Here is a 24,865-nt window from a genome sequence, read left to right on the forward strand (position 1 = left end):
ACTTTTTATCTTCACATGTATATGTATGTATGTGTGTACAAGGTGATACTATCTGGACAGAGAAAGTGAGAGAGCTAGGGTTATAATGGAAATGGAAAGCATATAATATTGCCACAAAAAAAGAACTTGCAATTTATAAACTTAATGGTAAATTTTGTCAATAATAATCTTCAGGAAATAGGACATATTGAAGCTTTCAAGAGATCAACTATACGATTCTCCTTCAGTCTCCACATTCTGCACCCCCTGCAGTGCTCTGGTCTCTCCCTAATCACACCCTATTGTTGTTAATAGTACCTCCTATTTATTGAGAAGGTACCATGGTCAAGCACAATGCCAATGCTTTCATTCGTTAACTCATTCAATTCTTAAAACCACTCTTTGTGATTGGTATTGTTATTCCAGACTTACAGAGGAAAACATTGAAGACGAGAGATGAAATGATTCGCCTAAGGTCACATTATGAGTGAATATATGAATAGAGACCAAATCCAGGGCTCACCCTGAAGCCCTTGTGCTTAATCACCCGGCAATACCATGTAACTGCTTGCCCAAAGGATTTCAGCTACTTGAGAACTGGGACCAGGTCTTTTCTTCCAAATATCCCCCTGCCTAGCCCATTGCTTGGTACGTAATTGGAACTCAGTAACTTTTTGTTGAACAAATGAATGAATAAATGAATGCATGAATAAGATACAGTCAGAGCTAAATAAATGAGCCAAACTGCTTTCATTTACTGGAAGCCTGATTAAGGACAAGGTCTCATTGTTAGTTTGAGATGCTGAGCTGCCAGTTTAGCTGAGCCATTCAACATTGTTAATTTTAGTTATTTTCTCTGGTAACACTCCACACTCATTGGTTCCCATGGTTATTATTGTACAGCATGTTGCTACTTCTTTCCTGATCTGTGACATGAGGAATGATTTTAAATATACCCCCCGGGGCAGAGGTGGTACTTTGCAATTCTAGATGAAATTACCCTACTGAACTCTCTATGGAAGCTTATTGTAGGGGAAAGACATACAGTATACCAAAGAGCTAAGTACAAATTGTATTCAGGTAGAATATTCTGTGATTTTTATAAAAGGGACCAAAAGCATTAGCAATGCTTTTATGATAGGTATTTAAGAGGTTGCTAGCACCAAGCTTATTTCCCTTTACAAGTGAAATAAGCAATTAATAACAATAATCATACCTTACTTTTTATTCTATGTATTCAGTGTTGCAGGAACTGATCTTAGATGCCACCTTTTTCTGTCTCATGACAAAATGCTGATTTTGGAGGGGCAGGTAGTAATGTGCTTCCTTTGTAGTTAACTGGTCATGTAACTGAGTGCCAGCCAATTGGATGCAAGTCTAAGGTATTGAGTAAAATTTCTGGGAAAACCCCTTAAGTTGGGAAATAAAATTTAACAACCATTTATAATTAAAAAAAAAAACAAAAAAAAAACAAAAAACCTACCAAGCAAGGAATAGAAGATAATTTCCTTGATCTGATGAAAGGAAATAAAAAACCACTAGCTAACAACATATGGTGAAACATTGATCTTTTCTCCCTAAGATCATGAAGATGACTAGGTTGTCCTCGCCTACTACCTATATTTAAAAGAATACTAGAGATCCAAGCCAATGCAATAGGTCAGAAATAATAAAGAGGAAGCATAGACATTGGAGAAAAAGAAGTTGTTATTCACAGATGACATCATCATATACACAGAAAATTCTAAGGAATCTATAAAAACCACACTAGAACTAAAGAGAAAATTAATATAAAGTTTGCAGGATACAAAGTGAGTATGTAAAATCAATTGTATTTCTACATGCTATCCAAAAAGAATTTGAAAATAAAACATTTTAAATGTCCCTAGAAATAAGTAAAACAAAACATGTGCAAGATATCTACCTCGAAAATGATAGAACATTGCGCTAAGAAATTAAACAAGATCTGAATGAATGAAGATATATGTCATGTAAAATGATTGGAAAATTCAATACGTGTCACATGTTCAATATCCCCACAAATTGATCTATGGTTTCAATGTTGTCTCAATAAAAATCTCAGCATATGTTTTGAAGAAATTGACAAGTTGATTCTAAAATTTATATGGAAATGTCAAGGATCTAGGATAAACAAAATGAAGGGACAAGTTGGAGGACTTATGCTCCTGATTTCAAGACTGTCTATAAAGCCACAGTAAGGGAGGTAGTGAGGCATTAGTGGTTACGTGGTTATATTCAATGGATCAATGAAACAGAATAGTGTCCAGAATTAGACTCACACATATATGGTCAATTGCTTGTCAACAAAGACATTAAGATAACTCAATGTGGAAAGGAAAATCTTGTCTAACAAATAGTGCTTGAACAACTAGATATCTCTATGGAAACAAAAAAATCAATCTAGACCTTTTTTTCTCATTCCAAATACAAAAACTAATTTGAGATCAGAAGCCTAAATGTAATCACATTAACCACAAAGCTTCTAGAAGAAAATATAAGAGGAGTCTTTGTGACCTTTACAGTAAGCAAAAATTTATTAGGACATAAAAAACACTATAAAATTAAAAATTAATAAGCTGGGCTTCATCAAAATTAAAAACTTTTGCTTGACCAAAGGCATTTTCAGAAAAATTAAAATATAAGCCATAAACTGGGAGAGAATATTTTTGACAAATATATGTATATATTTGGCAAAATGTATTTGACAAAAAACTTGTATCCAGCATATATAAAGTACTCTTACCACACAATGTTGGAAAGATAGTCTAATCTTAGGTTTCAAAAGATTTCAAAAGAAGCTTCAAAAAATAAATTGGAATGGCAAATAAACACAGGAAAATGTGCTCAACATTATTCATCATTAAGGAGATGCAAATTAAAGCTACAATGAGATACTACTACACACCTATTAGAATGTCTAAAATTTTAAAAACTGACAACATCAAGTGTCAGTAAGGATGTAGAATATCTGGAACCTTGTCACACTGCTGACAGAAATGCAAAATGGTACATTCATTTTGGAAAACAATTTGGTAGTTTCTTTAAAAATTAGAAGTATGATATGGTTCAGCAATTCCAGTTTAGGTGTCTATTGAAAAGAAGTAAAAGCATATATCCATGCAAAGACTTCAATGCAAGTGCTCACAGCAGCCTTTTCATAATAGCCCCCTAAAATAGAAACAACCCAAATGTCCTCCAATGAAAGAATGAGTAAACAAAATATAGTAAATAAATACAATAGATTATTAACTGAAACAAAAAGAAGCAAACTCCTGATATATACAAAAATCATAGGTAAATCTTGAAAACATTATGTTAAACCAAAGAAGCCAAACACAGAGGGCGTATACTACATTACGTATTTATATAAAATTCAGGAATAGGCAAAACCAATATAAATTATAGACATCGGAAAGTGGTTGCCTCTGAAGTAATAGAACTGACTGTAATGGGAAATTTCTGAGGTGATGGAAATATTCTACATCATGTTTTGGATACTGATTGCAATGGTATATTTAACCATCAAAACACATCAAATTAAACATTTTCCATCTGTGCATTTTAGGCATGTCAACTATACCTCACAAGGAATTGTGGGGGAGTGGGCAGACAGTGTCCTTATTGCCCCTATTTTCCTCCTTTCCTCCTAACTGAAATGAAGAAGTGATGATTAATGCCCCGGCACCATTCTTGGACCATGAAGATAAAATACAAGTGTCAGTAATGGTGAAGCAGAGAGCAGAAAAAGGCCTGGATTCCTCTTGTTTATGAATCTGCCATACAGCCCTGAATGGCCTTCCTCTGGTCCTTATATAAAAAAAGAGAAGAAAATATTGGCTGGGCACAGTGGCTCATGCTGGTAGTCCCAGCACTTTGGGAGGCCAAGGCAGATGGATCACTTGAGGTCAGGAGTTTGAGAACAGCCTGGCCAACATAGCGAAACCCAGTCACTACTAAAACTACAAAAATTAGCCAGGCGTGGCAGTGGGCACCTGTAATCTCAGTTACTCAGGAGGCTGATGCAGGAGAATTGCTTGAACCCAGGAGGCAGAAATTGCAGTGAGCTGAGATCACACCACTGCACTGCAGCCTGGGCGACAGAGTGAAACTCCATCTCAAAAACAAACAAACAAACAAACAAAACCTCCCTTTTTAAGCCACCATCGCAGATATTTAAAACCAAACAGAATTTTTAAGTGTTAAAATCATTAAGTTCCTTTTATGGTTTAATTATTTTTGATTATGTTGGATTGTAGTTGGGAGCTACATTGAGATTTTTTTAAATGGTATAATAAAAGCTATTTATCTTTTATAGAGATTGATGCTTTTGGTGTAAAAAAGTATTATAAGCCAGTAAACATTTGGAAAATTATTTCATATATATTAGATGTATAGTAGCAATGGGCTTGCTTTGGGGACAAATTGAATATTGGTACAGATCATGGGTTAGTCATTTGGCCTTGGGCAAATAGCTAATCTCTCAGAGCCTCTTATTTTTTCTGAGTATAGGGCTGGTATTATTAAGCTTTAACCTGCTGTTATGAAGACTGTATGAGGTCATGTATGTAAAACCTTCAGCACAAGGTCTGGCATAGAACATATAGTAGCTGTTTTTCAATAGGAGAATATTAAATATTTTGTTTCTGAACATGTCATTCACTTAACAGGTAAGCCATCACAAATCAATTTGTCCTCCACCATCACCAGCATAATATGTGATTTTAATAGCTTATTATAACATATTAGAATGGAGTCATTGCCAATGAAGTCATTTACTACTGAATTTAATAGCTGTGAAGGCTGCCCAGGCCTTCTCCAAGCAATAGGAGAAATAAATATTTCCCAAAGTACATCAGAGAAAGTTGCAAAAATTATTATTTTGCCCGAAATCATTGTTGTGGAGAAACATTCTGGGAAAGCGAAGGTTATTCTCCAATAACCTCAGAAAGTGGTGGCCACTGAGACTAGAAAGTGTGTGAGAGACTGGGTGAGGTACCATCCAGTGGAGCCTATGGTGAAAGCCTTGGTCCCTTTGTCTGCATAACACACATTCTGGTTTCCTACATCCTGCCCTACACTGGGAGGCAGATGCAGAGGCTGCAAGAACCCACCGCTAGAACCATGTAGTTCAGATGACCTCCCCTCCACTCCAAGCAATCTAGGCACTGGAGAGAACTGCTGAGATCCAACCAGACAAGGCAGAAATGCCAGGGAGTTAGCAAGCTCCTGGCAAGTGCAGCTCAGAGCCGGGGTATCTCCACAAAAAATCAGTGCACGAAGATGCCAAGAGAATAATTTACTTACCTGCAAGGGTTGGCAATTTCTTCTGGTGTTGTTTTCACAAAAGGGGATACAGGTTTTTCCACAAATGATCCGAAGCCCAGTCTAAAGTTGCTGGTTAATTTAGACATCTCCTTGGAAAGCCGGGAGCCCAGCTCCTTGATTGTGTGGAGGTCATCATCCATGGAGGCGGAGAGGTCCATGAGGTAATACAAATCCACTGGATAGTCCTCAGTCTGGCGGACATGCACTTGCAGAGTCTGTGCACCACCTGCAAAGCCCAACAGGAAAAGCAAACCCAGAAAAACACACTGAGATTCATTTGCAACTGGCCAATTGCTGGGTCAGCTGGCTATTGCACCTCAGTAAGAACTTACTGAAAGTCAAGATCCTAAATGAACCAACCCATGAAACTTTTTCAGCGGGGAGTTTAGAACTACTGGAGGATAAGTTAGGATATTTTATATCTCCTTGGGAGAGCTAGCATCCATTTAGATAGAAGATAAGCTGAATTTTTTGTGCGTTGTTTTAGAAAAGAGGAATCAAATAAAAGAGAGTTTAAATCTACATTACAACCCTTGAAGAAATGTGAGGTAAGCCTTAGCAACATTTGAGTAATTTAAATGGTTACTATTAGAGAAGGCTTCTTTAGTAACACATTTGGAGTGCCAGGGACCAATGTGAATAAAGAAAAGTGTGAGCCTAGCAATTTTCTATTTCCTTAAGAATGGGAAATTCGAGGCTTAATAATCAATGATATGTAATACAATACAAGACACATTAGTGGAGTAGAAGAATTACCATATATGACATTAGATCTGTTTACATGAGCCAAATCCTAACATACCTGGTCTCAACTTAAGGATCAAGCTTTGAGGCGCAATCTGAACAATGTCAGAACTATTTTTCTGTGTGCCTACACTGAGAGGCTTATTTTTAAGTATTTCTACTTGGGAGACAGGGTTTTCGATGAAGTTTAATTGACATCCTTTAGCTAATAGGTTTGCTGGGGTATCACACCTTTCTCCAACTCCAGATGGACGGGTAAAATTCTAAAAAAGAAAAAAGAAAAAAAATAACTAGAAAAAGAAAACAACACTGAATTTCTTAAAAGATAGCAGCAATTGAAAGTTTTTCTGCATACTTTGCTAGTTAAGCATCTTGCCATGTTGTATACTTACATGACTAACATTGATTATAGGTCTGAAGTTAAGTTATAGGCGAATAACCAGAGAATTCTGCCAGTTAAAGTCTGAGTAAACCTGGCATCTCCTTTTAATTATATTCAATTGAATTCATGTAACAGTTGTGTGCGTGCGTGCGTGTATGTGTGCGTCTTAAGCTCACTTCTTTAAAGCTTCTTCCCAGGCCATGACCAGATCCTTGAAACAGTGAGGTTCATAGATTTTCCTTGTATATTTTCCTGCTTTGATACAGGAACTCAAAAAAAGCATAATTCTCTTGGACTTTTGTTTGTGGCTGCATCGGTCAAGGCCGTGGTAGGGGAGTGAGCTGCATTTGTGCTCTCTTGTCTGTGAGGCCGCCCTTCATGGATATACACTGAACTCGGAATTTGGGTTTCTACAGGTGGAGCCCAGTTCTGAGTTTGGTGTCGAGGTTTGTTTCTCTTTGAGCATGCTACTCAGCTTTCGCTGAACTTGGCATTTGCATGATTTGATTTATGTTTAGATTATCTTTATGAGATCCAGTGGGTAGAGACTTGTTTTAAAATTCAGAGAGCTAATGCCTGTCTTTCTCACCATGAATCAATTAGACATCGCTCTCTAGTGTCTTAGGATGGCTTGCTGCATAGTCCCCAATCATCTTCATACTGCTTTCACATGGTTTTCAGTTTGACCAGATAAGGAGAGCCTGTTTGGAACTTTTTCATTGGTGTGGTACAGAGTCACTGAATTTATGAAAATTTAATTTTTAAAAGATCTGGATCATGTCTGACCAGTAATATTTGCCCCAAACCTAGAACACATGTCTTAGAAGCTAGTAGTAGTTCAGAATGGATCCCGGTACCAGATGGAATACAACTATAATATGAACATCAAATGTATGTTTAACTTTAGAAAATATCATCTCCATGGTCTCTGATTATCCAGACAGCCTCCATATTTTACATGTAACCAGTTAGAAATGGTTTTACAATAAGAGAAGGAACCAGGTAAAATGAAAAATCCCAAGTTAAGAATTTTTTCAGAATAATTTGACATCCACTCCTTCTATAAATTGTTTTTGAAAGTAATCACATGAATGCCATTTTGATCCACCAATGCTCACCTTCTCCTTTCCTGATTTGTTTTACTCGTGTAATTCCACAAAAAGCAAGACACAGTCAGAACTATCTCTGAAGAAATTAACATGAGTGTAACTGCAGACAAGTTTTAAAAACACGCTGAGGTCATTCGTTTTACCTCCTGAGCACACCAGGCACACTGAGGTCCAATGAGCAGGCAGTCTTCACAGGTTTCTGCACCTCCCAGGGTACAGCCACCTAGGTGTAGACCCAGCAAGACGCAGGAATTAAGTACACTTTCACTCATTCCATTTATCAGACTGATAGCTCTTACATTACTTGAACAAAACAACATCAAAGTTAATTTTAGTATCCAAGATCATTCCTCGAAATGTTAGCAAGTCACATAAAAGTTTGTATTTTACATCTATCACATGTAAAACATGTGTACATATATTAAAAAGTATGTATGTCTTTCAAGCTGAAATTATCATCCTCTTTTTTCTTAAAATGTGGAAGTTCACAAATATAAAATTATCCTATTTATTATTAGCCAATATGTGCCACTTTAATTTTTAAAAATTACTTGCATCCATTAAAAAATGCTTCTCTCTTAAATGAGGTATTTCTGTTTTTGAAATAAGTCTTTTTTCTCTTTCAAGATTATTACTCTTAAGTGGAAGATCTTGTGGTAGAATAAAATAGAAAAGTTTCAAAATGGTTATTACAATGGCACTAAGTCCTATAGGGCAGTAATGCTATTTAATTCTCCTCTTTAAAATGCCTGTGCAACCTTTGTATTTATTTACCTTAAGCCTACAGCATTCGCTATGGGAACTGCCTGCTGTTTGCCTGTAATTTGTAAAGTGTTCACTCAGTGGCAAAAGAGCAATGGAACAGATCAAATAAAAAATGACTTCAGATCTACTTTCTGAACCAAATGACAGGTTTGTCAAGCATACCATGAAAGCAATATATCGGAGAACACTGGTCTTACCTTGTACGTGATCATTCCTTCCTAGAAATAGAAAGAACAGGCAAAGCAGTTCAATCCCCATTCGTTTCAGTTCTTGCTGTGCAGACCGATTAAAAAATGAATTACCTTCAGTGTTTCAAGACCAAAGCTGAGTATCGTTAAAGTTTTTCTTTCTTGAAGTATAACATTTTAAATACTACTTACACTGCTTTGAAAAGAAACTTGAGATGTGATTTAGAGTGTTTTCATTAAGACTGAAATGAAAACAGAGGCTACCTGGACAGGTAAAGCAGAAAAGCTGTGTTTAAAAGCAACTTCAACGTGATTTACTTCCTTGTTCTCCTTATAAGGAAGGCAGGTGTACAATCACCAAGAAGGTGGGGAAATTCATTCAGTAGAAATTTTTGTGTAAGTTCTGTTAGTTTCTCTGTATCCTAGAGAAAGTTAATATCTTTAGGGAAATATTGATCAATGAAATGTCAAAACAGCAATTGAAATATAGTCATTTCTAAAATAATTTTAATTTAATGTAAATAGTAAAGATATTAAATAAAACATATAGCCTATATGTAAGAAAAGTAAAAAATGAGCTAAATGAAAATACCTGAGATTTTTGTATTTCATTGTTAAATCCTTTGCAAAGAATGGAAATAAACCCTGAAAAAGAAAAATCATTGTCTTACAGTAAATGAGAAAGCAGGCTAGGAAAAGCAAAGTACTGTTTCCTTATTTTTCAAATTAAATGAAATATATTTTTATAAGTAAAAAATTCTTAAAAATGTTATTGGAAATAACCATAACATATAAAAATCAAAGAAAATAAAAATAAGAATGTCTTAAAACAACGACAACAAAGATGAAAACAGAAACGACGGTGCCCAAGATTCTGAAACCCTCAGGCTAGGGAACCAGCTCTCTTTGCAATGTGCTGTTCCAACTTTTAGTTCATGATTTGGCACACGGGAGACATTTATGTGTTGAGTGAAAGAGTGACAATTCAAAATATATATGATCAATAGCTAAGTTCATGAGGTTGTTTGTATTTTCCCCCCATTGGGTTCTTCAGGAAGACATTTTGGGATTTGTAGAGTCCGTGAACAGATAAGAATCAAATTCTCACTTCGTCATCTCGAAACTGCTGACCTTAGAGAGACTTTTTTTTGTGGCTGGGCTTTTATGTCCGAGGAGATTATCTTTTCAAGGAGCATTCCTAGGTAAGCATGCAAAACCTGTAAACAGAGGGAATTGGACTATGGTCAACCATAATTTAACTGTACATTTAAAAATAACTAAAAGAGTATAAATGGGTTTTTATAACACAAAGGATAAATGCTTGAGGGGATGGGTACCCTACTTTCCATGATGTGATTATTACACATTGAATGCCTGTACCAAAACATCTCATGTACCCCCCAGATATATACACCTACCATATACCCACAAAAATAAAAACTAAAATAAAATAATTTTTAAAATAAAATACACCATAAAAAGAGAGAAGCTAATTATAGACTACTTAGGCTTTTCTCTGATGCCTATATTATGTTCAATTTTGAACTCCATCATGTCCAAGAACCTGGAAAAGCATGGCAAGAATTCTGCAGTAACAATCCAGAATTATTGAAGAATTGGAAGATATGCATTTTGGGAGACAATTTATATAAAATTATTTTATTTAACTTAAAGAAGAAAGATCAAGGCACCAATTATTTGTGTCTCTGTTACTGTCATTTTAAAAATCCAGTATTAACTATTATTCATTAATTTATCCATTCATTCAACAAGTACTTATTGAGTATTTACTTTCTGTCAAATATTATTTTTGAAGCAGAGGCTACATCAGTGAACACAACCAAGTCCTTGATCCATGCAGCATATATTCTAGGCTGCAGGGCAGTCAATGAAGATAGACTCCTAACATCAGGGAGTAGCCAGGGCTATGAGTCATAATAAGTCTGGGTAAAAGGAAAGAGGGGCAAGAGAGTGTGCTGTTTTCTTTACAATAGTCAGGGAGGGTGTCCCAGACCAACCGGCATCTGAGAGAGCCCTAGATGACTCTGACAACACAGCTAAGTACAAAGGCCCGAGACAGCCCAATGGCAGGTGTTTTCAAGGGCAACTGGAATACAAGAAGGGACAGAGACAAGGTGATCAGGTTTGGGGGCAGAGGTCAGATCATATGTAATCTTGACCTTGAATTTTGTTCTATGCCTTGAGTGTCATTGGAAGGTTGAAAGCAGAGAAATGATATTGTTTAATTTACATTTCAGAAGAACCACACTGGCTGCTGCAGAAGTTAGAATGTATAGGGCAAGATTGGAAGGTGAATGGGGCAAGATAGGAATACATGGCTGTTAAGAACAGAGACAATGGTGGCTGGGACCAGGGTGAAGGTGGTGCAGGAGGAGAGAGGTGATCAGATTCAAGATCTATTTTGAAACCTGGCTGTCCTTATAGATTGGATGTGAATATGAAAGAAAGAGGTTTCTGGCTGGCACAACTGAGTGATACTTTTTATTGAGAGGGGTTACATTGAGGAAGGATCAGGTTTCATGTGGAGGATGAGGATCAAGGACACGGTAAGTTTCAGATGGCGAGAAGACAACCAAGTGAAGGCGCCATATAGGCAGTTTGATATCTAGGTCTGGAAATGGGGGCAATGTTAAAGTGCAAATTGTAAATCGGAGATTATCAGCATGGATTTAAAGATATAAGGCTGATGGAGTTCAGAGATATGTGGCTGAATGAGATCTCCCAGGAGGTAAATGTATATAGGGAAGATCTAGAGATCAAGAGAAGGATTTAGTGAAGAAAGCTTCTATCTAAAGAACTCTCTACCTTGCTAAGGAGGAACCTGTCTTTGTTGGAAGACAAATTCAAGTGTCTCTCATATTTCTGTGCATTTTACAAGCAGAGGCTCTGGCTGCCTTTTTTTCTAGACTGCCGTTTCTAGGATGTTTATAAAGTGAACAGCCTTTGAAAATAGAGAGAGTGTCCCTCTTTAGGGAAAAGGAAAAATTGCTTAGAGCTTTGGAAGATAGAGACAGTGTCAATCTCCAGAAAAAAAGCAGGCCTGTTTACTGCCCATTATGAAAGGTTCAGGTTCCCCAAACTCAAAGTTCTTCTCTTCTATCACATCTTACTACATGTGCAGGTGTCACATTTTTCTTTTGTGTCATCCTGTGGGAAATGGTATTGGAGAACTGCTGAAAAAAAATGTGATGACACTGTGACCACTGTGATTGCTCTGAATTAAAAAGTTCTTTTTCTATGACCCAGGCATCTCATGTCTCCATTAGTATCCATGAATCCATGACAAGCTAACTTGTCAGCTTGCCAGTCAGGTAAAAGTTCAGGACCTTCATAGTTCTTGACAGTCTCCTACTGAAAATCCACCTCGGTCTGGAGATTGAACACACAACTTTCAAACCTCACTTTGGAAGAAAAGATCTTGCATCCCACAAAACTGCCTTGGACTGACAAGTGCTGCCCTGGGCTCCAGAGGTTTCCCCAGGTCCTGAGTTGTCTGTCTGCCGGCAGATTTTCCTGGCAGCCACTAGCAGGCACTCTAGAGGAGCTGGATCAGGAGTGGCTGCCCAGCTCTGGATATGCCACTCCCTGGAAACTCTCCATGGTTTTAGCTGCCACCAATAATCTCTCCTTCCTGGGAATACAGATTACCTCTTGCGACCTCTTCTGCAGTTAAGAAAATCCCAATGACCAGCTCTTGCCAACAGAATATGAATATGAGCGGAAGTGGTACACATGCCTTCCAGACCATCTCCATGTCCTTCTGACAATTGGATGCAGACAGCAATAAGGTCCTAGGAGAACTCCAAAACTATAATTTGACCATGTCTTTAAATGGAGTTGTGCCATCCCACATAAAGACTTCCATCTCAGTTCCTAGAATCATAATCACACTGATTTATTTATTCTCTGTCCCCCATGGCTGCCCCTCCAGAGCACACCCTTCCTAACTTGCGAGCCTTCCCACAAACCATTTGTTCTTCCTGCAGGCCTTGGGCTCCCTCTCATGCCTCTCACTTGGCTAATTCAGCTTGCCCTGCAGGTCTCAGTGTAGACATTAGTGTCTGCAGGAATACCTTTCTTGTCTCTCTTGGCCTCTCTTCCTGTGGACATTCCCCAGGATAGCCCTTTTTGCTCTGCTTGTAATTGTCAAAATACTTGCCTTTCCTCAGAAAATATTTATTCAGTTTTTGCTATGTATCACACAGCAACTGTGACTTAGTCATCTTTCTATTCCCAGCAAGTAACACAATGCCTGGCACTTTGTAAGCAGTCAATTAATGTTTATTGAGAAGATGGGTGAATTTAAAGTCTTCATTGTCTAGTATTTCACCAGTTACGAAGCAGGTATTCAACGGATATTGAGTAAATAGATGAGTAAATGAATGAATGGTTTAGAAAGGTAAATAATACGACCAGGAAAGGGAAAATGTGTTCCCTGCTTGGGTTGTGCCAAAAGCTGAGAAATGGCTTAAAATGCAGGATGAAGAAAAGGCAGGGAGGAATTTGAGACAGTGTAAAGTAGAATAATGTTATGAAAGAATATCTATCCACTCTGTTTTTACTTTGGGACTGCTGGCTAATTTGTGCCAAGGGGCAAGGCACTGAGAAGACATAGCCTTGCTTCCCGAGGGTGGTGCCTGGTGCCCTCTTTTGGAAAGTACCACGTCCACACCGCTGCGGAGGGTGGCAGCCCTGCCTGTCCTGTGAGCAGCTAATCCATGAGATGTTAGCATCTTATAAAGTCCCCCAAATGAAAACTGTGTCTTCTTAGCCATGCCATCCGGATTACTTACCTCTGTTTCTGTGTATGTAGAATCTGAAATGGGAAATACAGATGCAAAATCAGGAGTTTGGTAATGGGAGGCAAAGCAGGCAGGATGTATGGAGAGAGGGCATCAGGTTGGAGGGAACAAGGTGCTTCCAGAATCAATGTTAGGAGGACTTGGCAGCTACATGGAGGCAGAAGAAAGCTACATGGGGTGGGAGATGAGAAGATCAATATGCAATCAGCAGAGAAGGGCCCTGAGCCACGTGAACTGAAGAGCACTAGAGTCAGATCTACACACTCACTCTGTTGGGGGGAAGGAGCACGGCCCAGGCCTAGAGCTGCCATGGATCCCAAATGCCCACCCAGCTTGGATCTCTTGGAGACCTGGCTCTCCCCAGGATCCTGTCCCTTTTAAAGCAATGTGTATTCTTATAGCAAATTCCCCTTACTTGTGGGTGGTTGAGAGGATCTTATATTCCTTAACATCCAAAGGTTCTGTCATACTATCTACACTTTCAGACAGGCTGGTCAGGCTCATCAGATAGAATCCTACCAGCCAGACTGCTCAGAGTATCAGCCTCGGGGCTGTGTCTCCATCTGGGAGTCTGACCCTCCTCAAGGAGCCTCAGCTAAGCAGCATGGGGGTGGACAGAGCAGCTTAGAGCGGGGATGCAGAGCCTCTGCACTCCACCCTTCTGCTGGCCCTGACTTCCAAGACTTAGAAATGGGCTGTCTTCTGCAGTGCCCTGACCAGAAAGCCAGTGAACCAGTGTCTGAGTCACTGCATTTAGCTTGGGTCTCTCCTGGACCCAGCCATTCATCCACATCAAAGAAAGACAGGCCAGGCCCCAGGTGGGCCTGCCCTGGGGCACTTCACAACTCTCCTGGGAGAGGAAATCCTGAGTCAACCTGGCTGGGAACCAACTGGAACCCTGGGGACTTTAGTCATGGCTGTCTGCTCTTGGGCCGGCCTTGCTGTGCTGCCTGCTTCATCTCAAGTGCCATTGACAAGTCTTCCACCTCCAGGTGTCTTTCTGTGCAAATGTTTCATTGTGAGTAGCTAAAAGAAGGCAAGGTAAATGGCTGCTTTGTCTCTGGGTCTCACTCTAAGGTAGCTCTGAGTATGATGCTTTCCACAGTGGGATGTTTGCGGAATTCTGTGGCCGTCTTGTGGCCATGCATGACAGTAGAGCAAGCAATCTGGAAGCAGGTACATTTGTTCCATTTTTTGAGACCTTCAGAAAGATTCCCTTAAAGAAGGATGTGTAACACTTTTCTGTCATCCTTGTTCACAATGCCCACAGGTGCTAAGTGCTAAAGGAATGTTGTGTGGCCTAAACCTCTCATTCTAAGCTGGAATTTCCTATTTTGTTTATTGCAGTAAAATATACATAACATAAAATATATCATTTTAACAATTTTTAAGTATTTGACTTGGTGGCATTAAAAGCATTTATACTGCTATGGCACCCTCCCCACCAACCATCTCCAGAACTTTTTCATCAGCCCAAACAGAAACTCCTCACCCATGAAACAATAACTGTCCATTTCCCCCACCAACCCCCAGCACCCACCATGCTTCATTCTCTCTCTGTGAGTCGGACTACTCCAGGTGCATCACAGAAGTGGAATCATATAATATTTGTCCTTTTGTGACAATGGCTTATTTCACATTAGCATAATGTCTTTGGGGTTCATCCAGGTAGTAGCATGTGTCAGCATTTCCTTCCTTTTAAAGGCTGAATAATATTCCACTGTTTGGATATACCACATTTTGATAGCCTAACCATCTGTCAATGGACATTCAGGTTGTTTCCAGCTTTTGGCCCTTGTGAAGAGTACTGCAATTAAGGTTGGTGTCGGGATATTTGTTTGAGTCTGGCACTTACTTTGTAAAGCCTTCATGATGCCCATAATGGGAAGAAGCTGAGTGAAGTGGGAAGAGTTTGGTTTTGGATGCAGGGAGTCCTGAGTTCAAATTGTAGTCCTGCCAGATCCTCTTGTCTATCTGTGGGGAGAGTGATTATCTCTCAACACTTTCGTTTCTAGACTATGAGAAAGGGACAGTATCCACCTTCTGGGAAAATGGCAAAGAGTATCCGGGAGCTGCAGGTGGCTCCAGGTGGGATGGACGTCAGATCACCATCGGGAAACATATTTTATAAATGGTGTAATTAAATACATTTTGAGATGAGTCCAGGTTTTGTGGGGCCTAAAGATTATACCTTTTGGGAGACCCTCTTTAAGAAATGGAATGCAGGCTGGGCGTGGTGGCTCATGCCTGTAATCCCAGCACCTTGGGAGACCGAGGCAGGTGGATTTCTTAAGGTCACGGCTTCTAGACCAGCCTGGCCAAAATGTGAAACTGCATCTCTACAAAATATACAAAAATTAGCCAGGCATGGTGGCATGCACCTGTAGTTCCAGTTACTTGGGAGGCTGAGGCAGGAGAATCACTTGAAACTGGGAGGCAGAGGTTGCAGTGAGCCAAGATTGTACCACTGCACTCCAGCCTGGGTGACAGAGTGAGACTCTCTCTCAAAAAAAAAGAAAAAAAAAAAAAAAAAAAAAAAAAAAGAGACAGAGAGAAAAGAATGCAAAATTGGAAATAAACCATGTGTTGAAAGTGTATATGTATTTCAAGTGAGGGGGGAAACCCATAATAGCAAATTACTGAAAGCTTGAAAATTCCAGTCCCTTTGTTTCTTGACATCACCTCAGGCAATTCACCAGAAATGCTTTCTGAAAAATGCTTCCTGATGGTAATCTGGCTTCCATCCCATCTGGAGCCACCCGCAGCTCCCAGATACACCCACAGCTCCCAGGTACTCCCAGACACCTGTGCACACTGGAACCTGGGCTGAAGCTCCCTCAGTTTCCTGTAAACCCTTCTTTGATTTCACTCGGGACACATGTTTATTATTGCTCGTTTTAATGAGCACTTACCAAGTGCCAGGCATCGTTAAATATTGTATTAGGACTTTGGGAGGCCGAGGCGGGTGGATCACAAGGTCAAGAGATCGAGACCATCCTGGTCAACACGGTGAAACCCTGTCTCTACTAAAAATACAAAAAATTAGCTGGGCATGGTGGCGCGTGCCTGTAATCCCAGCTACTCAGGAGGCTGAGGCAGGAGAATTGCCTGAACCCAGGAGGCAGAGGTTGCGGTGAGCCGAGATCGCGCCATTGCACTCCAGCCTGGGTAACAAGAGAGAAACTCTGTCCCCCCCCCAAAAAAATATTGTATTAGGGTCCTCCTAATTTGTTCTCACAAGGCCCCAATAAAATGGGGACTATTCTTTTACCAGATAAGGAAACTGAGGCATGGAAAAGCTATACAACTTTCCCAAGATCACCCCATTGCTCAGAAAACAGGGTCCTGGAGACAGGCTGCTACCCTCCCACCCGAGTTCAGAATCACCCTGCGAACTGCCTCCTGGTAGATAAGAGGTGTACAAAGAATCCTCAAAAAGATGCCAATAGTGAAATTCCACAAGGAACTTGGAAAAACGTTTGCCTCTCTAGTTCAGAACTCTGGTTCCAGCTCTAGCTCAGTGTCTAGCAGTTTCCTTCTGGGTTAGTTTGTTGTTTATCCTGCAGCCACCAAAAATCAAAGATGTGGTCCTGGATTGTACCATTTTTTCTCTGATTTGAGGTCAATACATATCTCTTAAAAACAAAATGAAACAGAACATGTTGCCTGGCCCTTCAGGGAAAGCAAAGCCCACTGGTCACAAGCCAGGCGTGATATTGAGTTCAAGAGAGTGTGGCCGTGGGCATTTCCTGTGACTGGGAGATGACTCAGGATGAACTCCGGTCCCTGAGCCACAGGCACCCCCTGCTGCCCCTCCCTGGCTTGTCACAGTTACCAACCACACCCCACCCCATGCCTGGCAGTCATACTGCCAGCTACAGGGAGCTTGTCCTGTGAGTTAGGTCTGCTCCAGAGGCCCCCACAGTCAGGGTTCAGAGCTTACACTGAAGTTTAAAAGAGGTGAACTCTTTCTGTCTTTTAGTTTGTGGAATAAATCCAAAGACAAGATTTTCCAGAAAATACCATGGGATGTGAATTTATTCCAACTTGACTCTGAGACCTAGACTCTTTAGGCCCCTTTTTCCTAACTGTGAAGCAAATAGCAAGACGTCGTGTGAACAGACACTGATTGCCAAGTGGTTTGTTCACTCACAGCTTGCAGAGCTGCTGAGCCTTCTTTTTTCATTTACTCATTCACTGCTTCAGCAGCTGCCTGTGGAGACCCCACGATGGACCGGGCACTGTTCTGAGAGCACAGTGTTGATTAAAACCGACAGGGTCTCTGCCTCATGGAGCTTACATTCCAGCGAGAGAGAAAGACAAGAAACACATGAACAAATAAAGATGTCAGATGGTGACAAATGCTGAGAAATAAAGGATGAGAAGAGGTCAGAGAGTGCATGAGGTGGGGCGGCCAGCAAAGCTTCTCTGCTGAGGTCCTGTTTAGGCAGAGCCCTGGGGAAAGGAGGGAGGGCGTCCAGGGCTCTCTGGAGGACAGGCAGTCCTGCCCATGGGAAGAGCAGTTGCAAGGCCCTGGGGCAGGAGGATTTGTGGACAAGCAAGTGATGAGAGAGGCTGGAGCAGAGTGAGTGGGTAAACTCAAGGAGGCCAGGGGAGATGGGCCAGAGAGGCAAAGGGAAGAGGGAAGCTCATGAAGAGGGGCTGGGAGGAGGGGCAATGGTCAGGGCTCTACATTTGTATCTTGAGTGAGAAGGGAAGCTTTTATGGAGTTTTTGTTAGACATGATGTAGCTTATAATGCGGCAAGGATGCACCGACTATAAGGTGATAGGGATGGAAGCTGGGAGGCCTTATTGGAGGCTATTTCAGCAGAGATGATGACAGCTTGGACTATGGTGGAAGTAAGGGAGGTAGTGAGAAGTGTTTGGATTCTGGATATTTCCAGGATAGATAGGATTTACAAACAGATTCCTCATAGGGAGGGAGAGAAATCAAGGGATCAACAATGACTCTAGCAGTTATTAAGGCCCTGGATCAATAACCCCACCGTCACCACCAGGGTACTCCAGCTGTTTCAGAGAGAGTATACCATCTGCTCATCAGCAGAGGCATCGTGAGCTCTGATCTGCTCTAACAACCCAGAGGGTCATGAAGAGTCATAACTCTGCAACAGGCATTCATTCCATGGTACAACCAGAAAAGTCTGAAATATGCAGGCCATTGCTTTATGGAGACCATTTGTATGCTGTGTAAACATTCCTTCTGTCCAGTGGAGGATCAGCCGGCATCTTCTGTTCTGGAATTCCCCATGACTTTGCATTTTGGTTGCAAAAGAAAACCTGTGGTCCTATAGTTCTCTCTAGCTATGCTGGTAGACTAATTGGGGTCAGTTTCAGTAGCAAGAGTCTCCTCTAGCAGTTTAAAAAAATACTCCTTGTAAGAAGGAGACGGATATGTTTTACTTTTAAAAATTCCTTGCAAAGTGGAAGGACATCAAACTTCTTTTGACCTTAAAGATGCAATTTATGCAGCTGCAACAATAGGAAAAGCTATATCCTTATAAAAAGCTGGGAGAAATGGCAACCAGTAATTATTATTTTTTATTTTATCTATTTTAGACAGGGTCTCACTCTATCACTGGGCTAGAGTGCAGTGGCATAATCCTAGCTCAATGCAGCCTTAAACTTCAGGGCTCAAGCGATCCTCCCACCTCAGACCCCTGAGTAGCTGGGACTACGGGCACGTGCCACCATGCCCAGCTAATTGAAAACATTTTTTTGTGGAGATGGAGGTCTCATTTTGTTGCCCAGACTGGTCTAAATCACTAGGCCTCAGGTGATCCTCCTGCCTCAGCCAGTGATCATGTTTGAGTCGCATCCTTGGGCGTGGAGGATTTATTACTTTTAACGGGCATTTTATGAACTTTTCTGATTGTTTCACATGGCACTCAGTGAATCCTGTCAGTGAGTTTTCAGGGAATCAAATAGAGTAAAGGATTGGGTATGATGTGAACACCCTAATAGTTAATAAGGCTAAACAATAAATTACTCTAACTAGCTAATCAAAACGTCATTAACCTGCTAACATCTCAAGGATTAGAAGTGGAGAAAGAAGAAAAGCCTTTAAAGCAAATTCAGCTGGCCTCTGATTAAAGATGGTGTGTTGGATTTTTACACCACAACAGATGTAGCCAATCTATATATTGTTGGGCATAATTGCTTCCAGACAAAAAGTGGCTCCAGTGAGCAGTCAGATGCGAGGCTTGTTTGGGGAAGTAGGAAAACCACCTGCCCGTGCTGCAATCTCTGCTGCCTCCTGACTACTCTGGGTGGATCCTTGCAGCTCATAAGCCTAGAGCCCCTTCCTAGCACCCCCTAGCGGTTGAGAGTGTAACAACCAAGTCATGCTGTAGTGAGAGGCTCAACAGTAGTTTCCACATTTATTAAAGGAAAGAAGTGAATCATTTTCTTTATGTCAAGGAGTTCGATGTTTTAAAGCTTCAATCAAAGCACAGATAATTAATTTTTTTGATAAAATACAATTGCTGTTAGTTGCAAGTATTGAGGGAGCTTTTTGGGGGAGGGGCAAACATTCCTTATGAGCTAATAAAATCATCTTGGACACCAATAGAGTAAGACTCGGTCGCGTGGAAAATGCAGTTGTCAGCTCTGGTCTCAGTCCAGACCTTGGTAGATTATTGGACATTTGTTGCATGGTATAGATGGGTCTTGAAATTGTTTAGTCCCTAAATTTTAGGCAGCCAAAAAAGACAGGATTTAAATGTTAACTCAACCAACAGAAGGATTTATTTTTATGAATGTTGCTGGAGGAGGAGCACAGCTCCCTAAACTGTGATCTGAAGACAGCTGTTAATCCTTGCCCTGATAATGAAATGTTCCTACAGTTTATTTAATATAGACTATTAAATCCTCCATCAGAAATTCACAATGCACATTAACCTATTAAACACTTTAAGAAGACACACAGGAAGAAAATTGCTTACTTTTGTTTAACAATTAAACAAAAAACTATTTTCATTATCCTATGATAATATTGTAGTCAGATTTCTTAGGAAAACCCGGGTGTGAATTCATTTATTTACTGCTGCCTTTTGTGTGCATTCTCCAATTCAAACATCTTTCAAGATGGACTTTCCAGGAGGCAATTCTTTTTCTCAGGAAACTCCAGAGAGGAGGTCCATTTTGATAACAGTTCAGATAAAACACTTGCAGTAGTGATGACTCATATTTCTGGACTCAGACCCAACCCTATAACCTAGGTTATGGTTAACCTGGTGGCTAAAGCACAGATACTGCAGTTTTGTTACTGAATGACGTAGACTGGTTCCCTTTGTGAAACAAATTTAGGGCAGGGCTATCTATTGTTTTCCTGTGTCTTTCTCTGGGCAGAGGATTCCAGTTGTTGCTTGAGTCTGCCCTTGGTCTCTTTGTTTTTGCTGCAACAGCCCGTCCTCAAGCTGTCATTTGCCTGTTTCTCCACCTACTCATCTTACTTGCAGAAGGTCCAGAAGAGTAGCTCCCTTAAGGAAATGGCATTCTCTCCCTAGGGTAGGAAGCATCTCTTCAGGTGAGAAACTGTGCAGCATTTTGTTCCAAACTTGGGTTTTCCGCTGCTTTCTGACGATGCAGGCATCAGGCAAGGTGGGAACAATCTGAATGAGTTTAGCTTTCTTCTGTTGACACAGTCATTCTGGAAAATCTTCACTTCTTAAAATGACGAGTTTTGTCAAGAGTGTGCTTCTTTTATTGTTGCAGGAATCTGAATGAGTATGTGTATATACAAAAGGGGTCATTTGTCCACTTTGTGGGGGTCAAAATAGTAAAGGGTCACTGCAATTCATTCTGCTTGATTTTCTAAGGAAAAAGTAAAATAGGATGTAGGTATTTTAAAAATGGAATCCAGTAGCAGACAGGAAACAAAAAGAAGACATATTTGCAATTTGTGAAACTTTCTATTTTGTTCCATTTTTTTCAGATAAATAAGGTAGATCTTGTTCACATGAGCTGCAAGCAAGTACAGCAGTAGTCAGAAATCACAGTTTCTGGTTGATCTAAAAACCAGGAAACACTGAGCATGACACAATGTTTAGTTACTACATTGGCTTTACTTAGCTTTGGAATGAGTCAAATTACAGTTACAATAACATTTTCAGACAAATTTCCTCTAAATACATCTCATACTCTCACTTTAAACAAATTAGTTAGCCTGTTTCATGGAATATTGCAAGTACGAATTCCTTGTTCCTGATAACAGAACTAAAACCATAATTACTAACACTGTCTCTTATAATATGCCAAACACTGTTATAAATCTTTATCACAATGTGAGGCGAGGTACTGATATTTTCTCCATTTAAATAATAATATGTAATTTAATATTTTAGAAGAGTTTTAGACTAGTACATTTCCTATATACCCCATAGCCAGACTTCCCTATTATTAATGTCTTACGTTAATACGGTACATTCGTTACAATTTGTTTTTTGAGACAGAGTCTCTCACACTGTCGCCCAGGCTGGAGTGCAGTGGCACAATCTCGGCTCCCTGCAACCTCTGCCTCCTGGGTTCAAGCAGTTCTCCTGCCTCAGCCTCCTGAGTAGCTGGGATTACAGGCGAGTGCTATCACGTCTGGCTAATTTTTGTATTTTTGGTAGAGACCGGGTTTTACCATGATGGCCAGGCTGGTCTCAAACTCCTAACCTTAGATGATCTGCCTACCTTGACCTCTCAGAGTGCTGGGATTACAGGTGTAAGCCACTGTGCCCAGCCCATTTGTTACAATTAATAAACCAAAATTGATACATTATTATTGTCTAAAGTCCATCCTTTTTTCAGACTTCCTTCACTTTTACCAAATGTCTTTTTTCTCTGTTCAAGGCTCCTCTTGAATTCTCCCCATATTACACAAGAAAAAGGAAATGACTCAGGTTAAATAACTTGCTCACAGTCTCATAGGCACTCAGTGGAAAAGTTGGCCTCAAATCCAGGTAGTCTGAATGTAGGCAGGTGGCTAACCTTAATACTAACTAGTGTTACCTTTATAGTGTTATTCAACTTGAGTGGCTCATTTGCCCAGGCAGCAGAGTATCAGGGTGGTGTGCACACCTGACGCAGGGGCTCCACTGGTAGTCAGGCACTGGCCAGAGTCACACAGGCAGTTTTCAATACGAGAACAACAGCTCCCTGATTCTCAGAGCCCTGGGTGGTCTAAAACAACAGAAATGAATTTCTCGCACCGAGTTCAGGGAGACAGAAGCCTGAAAGCAAGCTGTGGGCAGGGCTGCTTCCTTCTGGAGGCTCTGGAGGAGAAGCGGTTCCCAGCCCCTCCCTAGCTTCCGGGGGCTGCGGGCACTTCTTGGCATACCTTGACTCGTAGATGCATCGTTTTGATGCCTCATCTTCACGTGACCATCTCTTCTGGCGTTCTCCTCTGTGTCTTTTCCTCTTCTTATAAGGACACTTATCTTCGGATTTAGGGCCAACCCAAAAAATCTGGGATGATCTCATCTCAAGATCCTTTACTTAACTACATCTACAAAGCCCCTTCTTCAAATAAGATCCCATCCACAGATTCTGGGAAGGTGAACCTATCTTTTGGATGCAGCCATCATTCAATCCACTACAGAGACTAGAAATGCACAGAGGGTTGCTGTGAGGATAAAATGCAATAGAATGACATGCAGTACTTGCAACAGTGGGCATGTTTTTAACATGACAGCCATTTTCATCATTACTCTTTTGTACAATATGAGTCCCAAGGTGTCCAAAATGCAATAAATTCGTTCATCCACATTGGGTTTATATGACTATCATTAATCTTAATAATTGCTTTATATTACAGTTTTTGTAGTTTCTAACACTTGGTCCTTCCAGGGACTTCACAAGTTTGTATGAATTCAGCCTCTTTTTTTTCCTTTTCTTGGCAGCCTAGGTGGGGATGGGCTGGGGGTGCACTTTCAGCCCACACTTTCAGCTAACAACACTTGTCAGAAACACACGCTGACAAATGATCTCATCAAGTCAGGGTCCTGATGAGTGAATCCCTTGTCTGTTGCGGATGTGGAGAGAACCGCAGAAAAGCAGCTGGGCAGCTTCAGCTGTTGCTCAGCCCTCTGGTCACCCTCTGTGTTTGCTGGGTGCTGCATGCTGCTTTTCTGCTCCAGATCTTTATCAAAGGGACAGAATTCCATCTTGGGGCTGAGCATAGACCCCCACACACCCCAAAGCACATTGCTCCTCCATCCTTTGCTGGTGCTGTGTTCTGCGGTCACTCCTGGCAGTACAGGACTCTGAGCTGGCTTCGGTGAATTCCTTCTGCATTTGTCACAGTGTGTCCAAAAGTTAGGGCAGGAAGGGTGAGCCAAGTCCTACCCCACTCATTGTCTCTCTATTATCTTCTTCATACCATTGTTGAGTAGATGCACTGGGCATCCATCCACTAGAGCAAGGCCACCAGTTATGGTGGCCAGCAAGCACCACAGGCCAGCAGTGAGGCACCCTATACCTCCTGGGGAGCTGTTCGTGTGGTCTCCAGTGAGAATCAATGGCTTATGTTTCTTACCTATAAAAAACCCTTTAATATACCCATTTTTAATCTGGGTTTATCTACTGATAAAACTTGAGGAGGCTTTGACTTTGGAAGGGGGAAAAAAATTGCATCTTCATTTGCAATAGGCCCAGAGTGAAATTAAACATTTTCTTCCATGACAAATGTAGACAACAAACCACTGTAATATTAGCAGTACCTGAAACTCTCACCAAGAGGAATTACACATATTTTTCACATCACTTTACAGTTGTTGCAGATACCTCAAAAGGTTGTCAACACTTAGCACTGAGTCAAAATCAGTGCTCATCAGCTCTGCCTTGTTAACATGTTAATAAAGAGGTACATGTGATACTGTAATATAAATTTGTTTTTCAGTAATTTGATAACCATGTTTCAGCCTAATTGGCTTTCTTTCTAATTGTATGTAGTTTATTTTAGGATTTACATATTTATCTTAAATTCAACTTTTTTTCAGCCCACGCTTTTTTACTTTTATTGTAGAAACAACACCTTGACCTCTAGACCAGACCCAGTGCTTGACCTGGTAACTGCAGCCCAGATACAAGAGTTTTAGTGAATGACCTGGGGTGAGCCACATTTGCATTTCCATATGCCAGTTGATGAATGAACATCTTAAATATAAGCTAGTGTATATGGTTCTTTCTGGGTGGCCCACACCTCCATTTGGCAAGCAGTGCCATCTTTGTTAAGGCAATAAGGGAATTATTACCGTGTTAAATTATTACCGTGTTAAATTAATTTGGCTGTGATTATTTCAAGTAATTGGATGGGAAAAATAAAGGTGCTGATACTATTTGCTGGAAGAGATGTCCTGAATTTAGATGTCATTAGGTTGAAAGCAGCACACAGCCTCATGGATGTCACTGAACAAAAGAGAAGGGTACAGGCCGGGCGCGGTGGCTCAAGCCTATAATCCCAGCACTTTGGGAGGCCGAGGCGGGTGGATCACGAGGTCAAGAGATCGAGACCATCCTGGTCA

General features: G+C 40.6%; 1 protein-coding gene across 4 annotated transcripts in view; it reads right to left on the reverse strand.

Moving 5' to 3' along the window:
* ITGB6 (integrin subunit beta 6) overlaps positions 1–24,865 on the reverse strand; it is a 134,420-nt gene that overhangs the window by 69,191 nt on the left and 40,364 nt on the right. The window contains exons 2-8 of one of the 4 annotated variants that reach the window (XM_037745524.1): positions 9,645–9,730; positions 9,106–9,158; positions 8,706–8,935; positions 8,523–8,598; positions 7,704–7,783; positions 6,128–6,332; positions 5,305–5,551 (exon numbers count right to left, since the gene is read on the reverse strand). In XM_037745524.1, coding sequence (XP_037601452.1) covers positions 5,305–5,551; positions 6,128–6,332; positions 7,704–7,783; positions 8,523–8,583 — 593 coding nt within the window. In that variant the 5' untranslated portion in view covers positions 8,584–8,598; positions 8,706–8,935; positions 9,106–9,158; positions 9,645–9,730. Of the gene's footprint in view, positions 1–5,304; positions 5,552–6,127; positions 6,333–7,703; positions 7,784–8,522; positions 8,936–9,105; positions 9,159–9,644; positions 9,731–24,865 lie in introns of those variants that run through there. The other 3 variants (XM_037745526.1, XM_017547676.2, XM_017547684.2) reach the window with 3 other exon arrangements.

The sequence above is a fragment of the Cebus imitator genome, unplaced genomic scaffold (genome assembly GCF_001604975.1).
Source record: "Cebus imitator isolate Cc_AM_T3 unplaced genomic scaffold, Cebus_imitator-1.0 Scaffold10, whole genome shotgun sequence".
NCBI lineage: Eukaryota > Metazoa > Chordata > Mammalia > Primates > Cebidae > Cebus > Cebus imitator.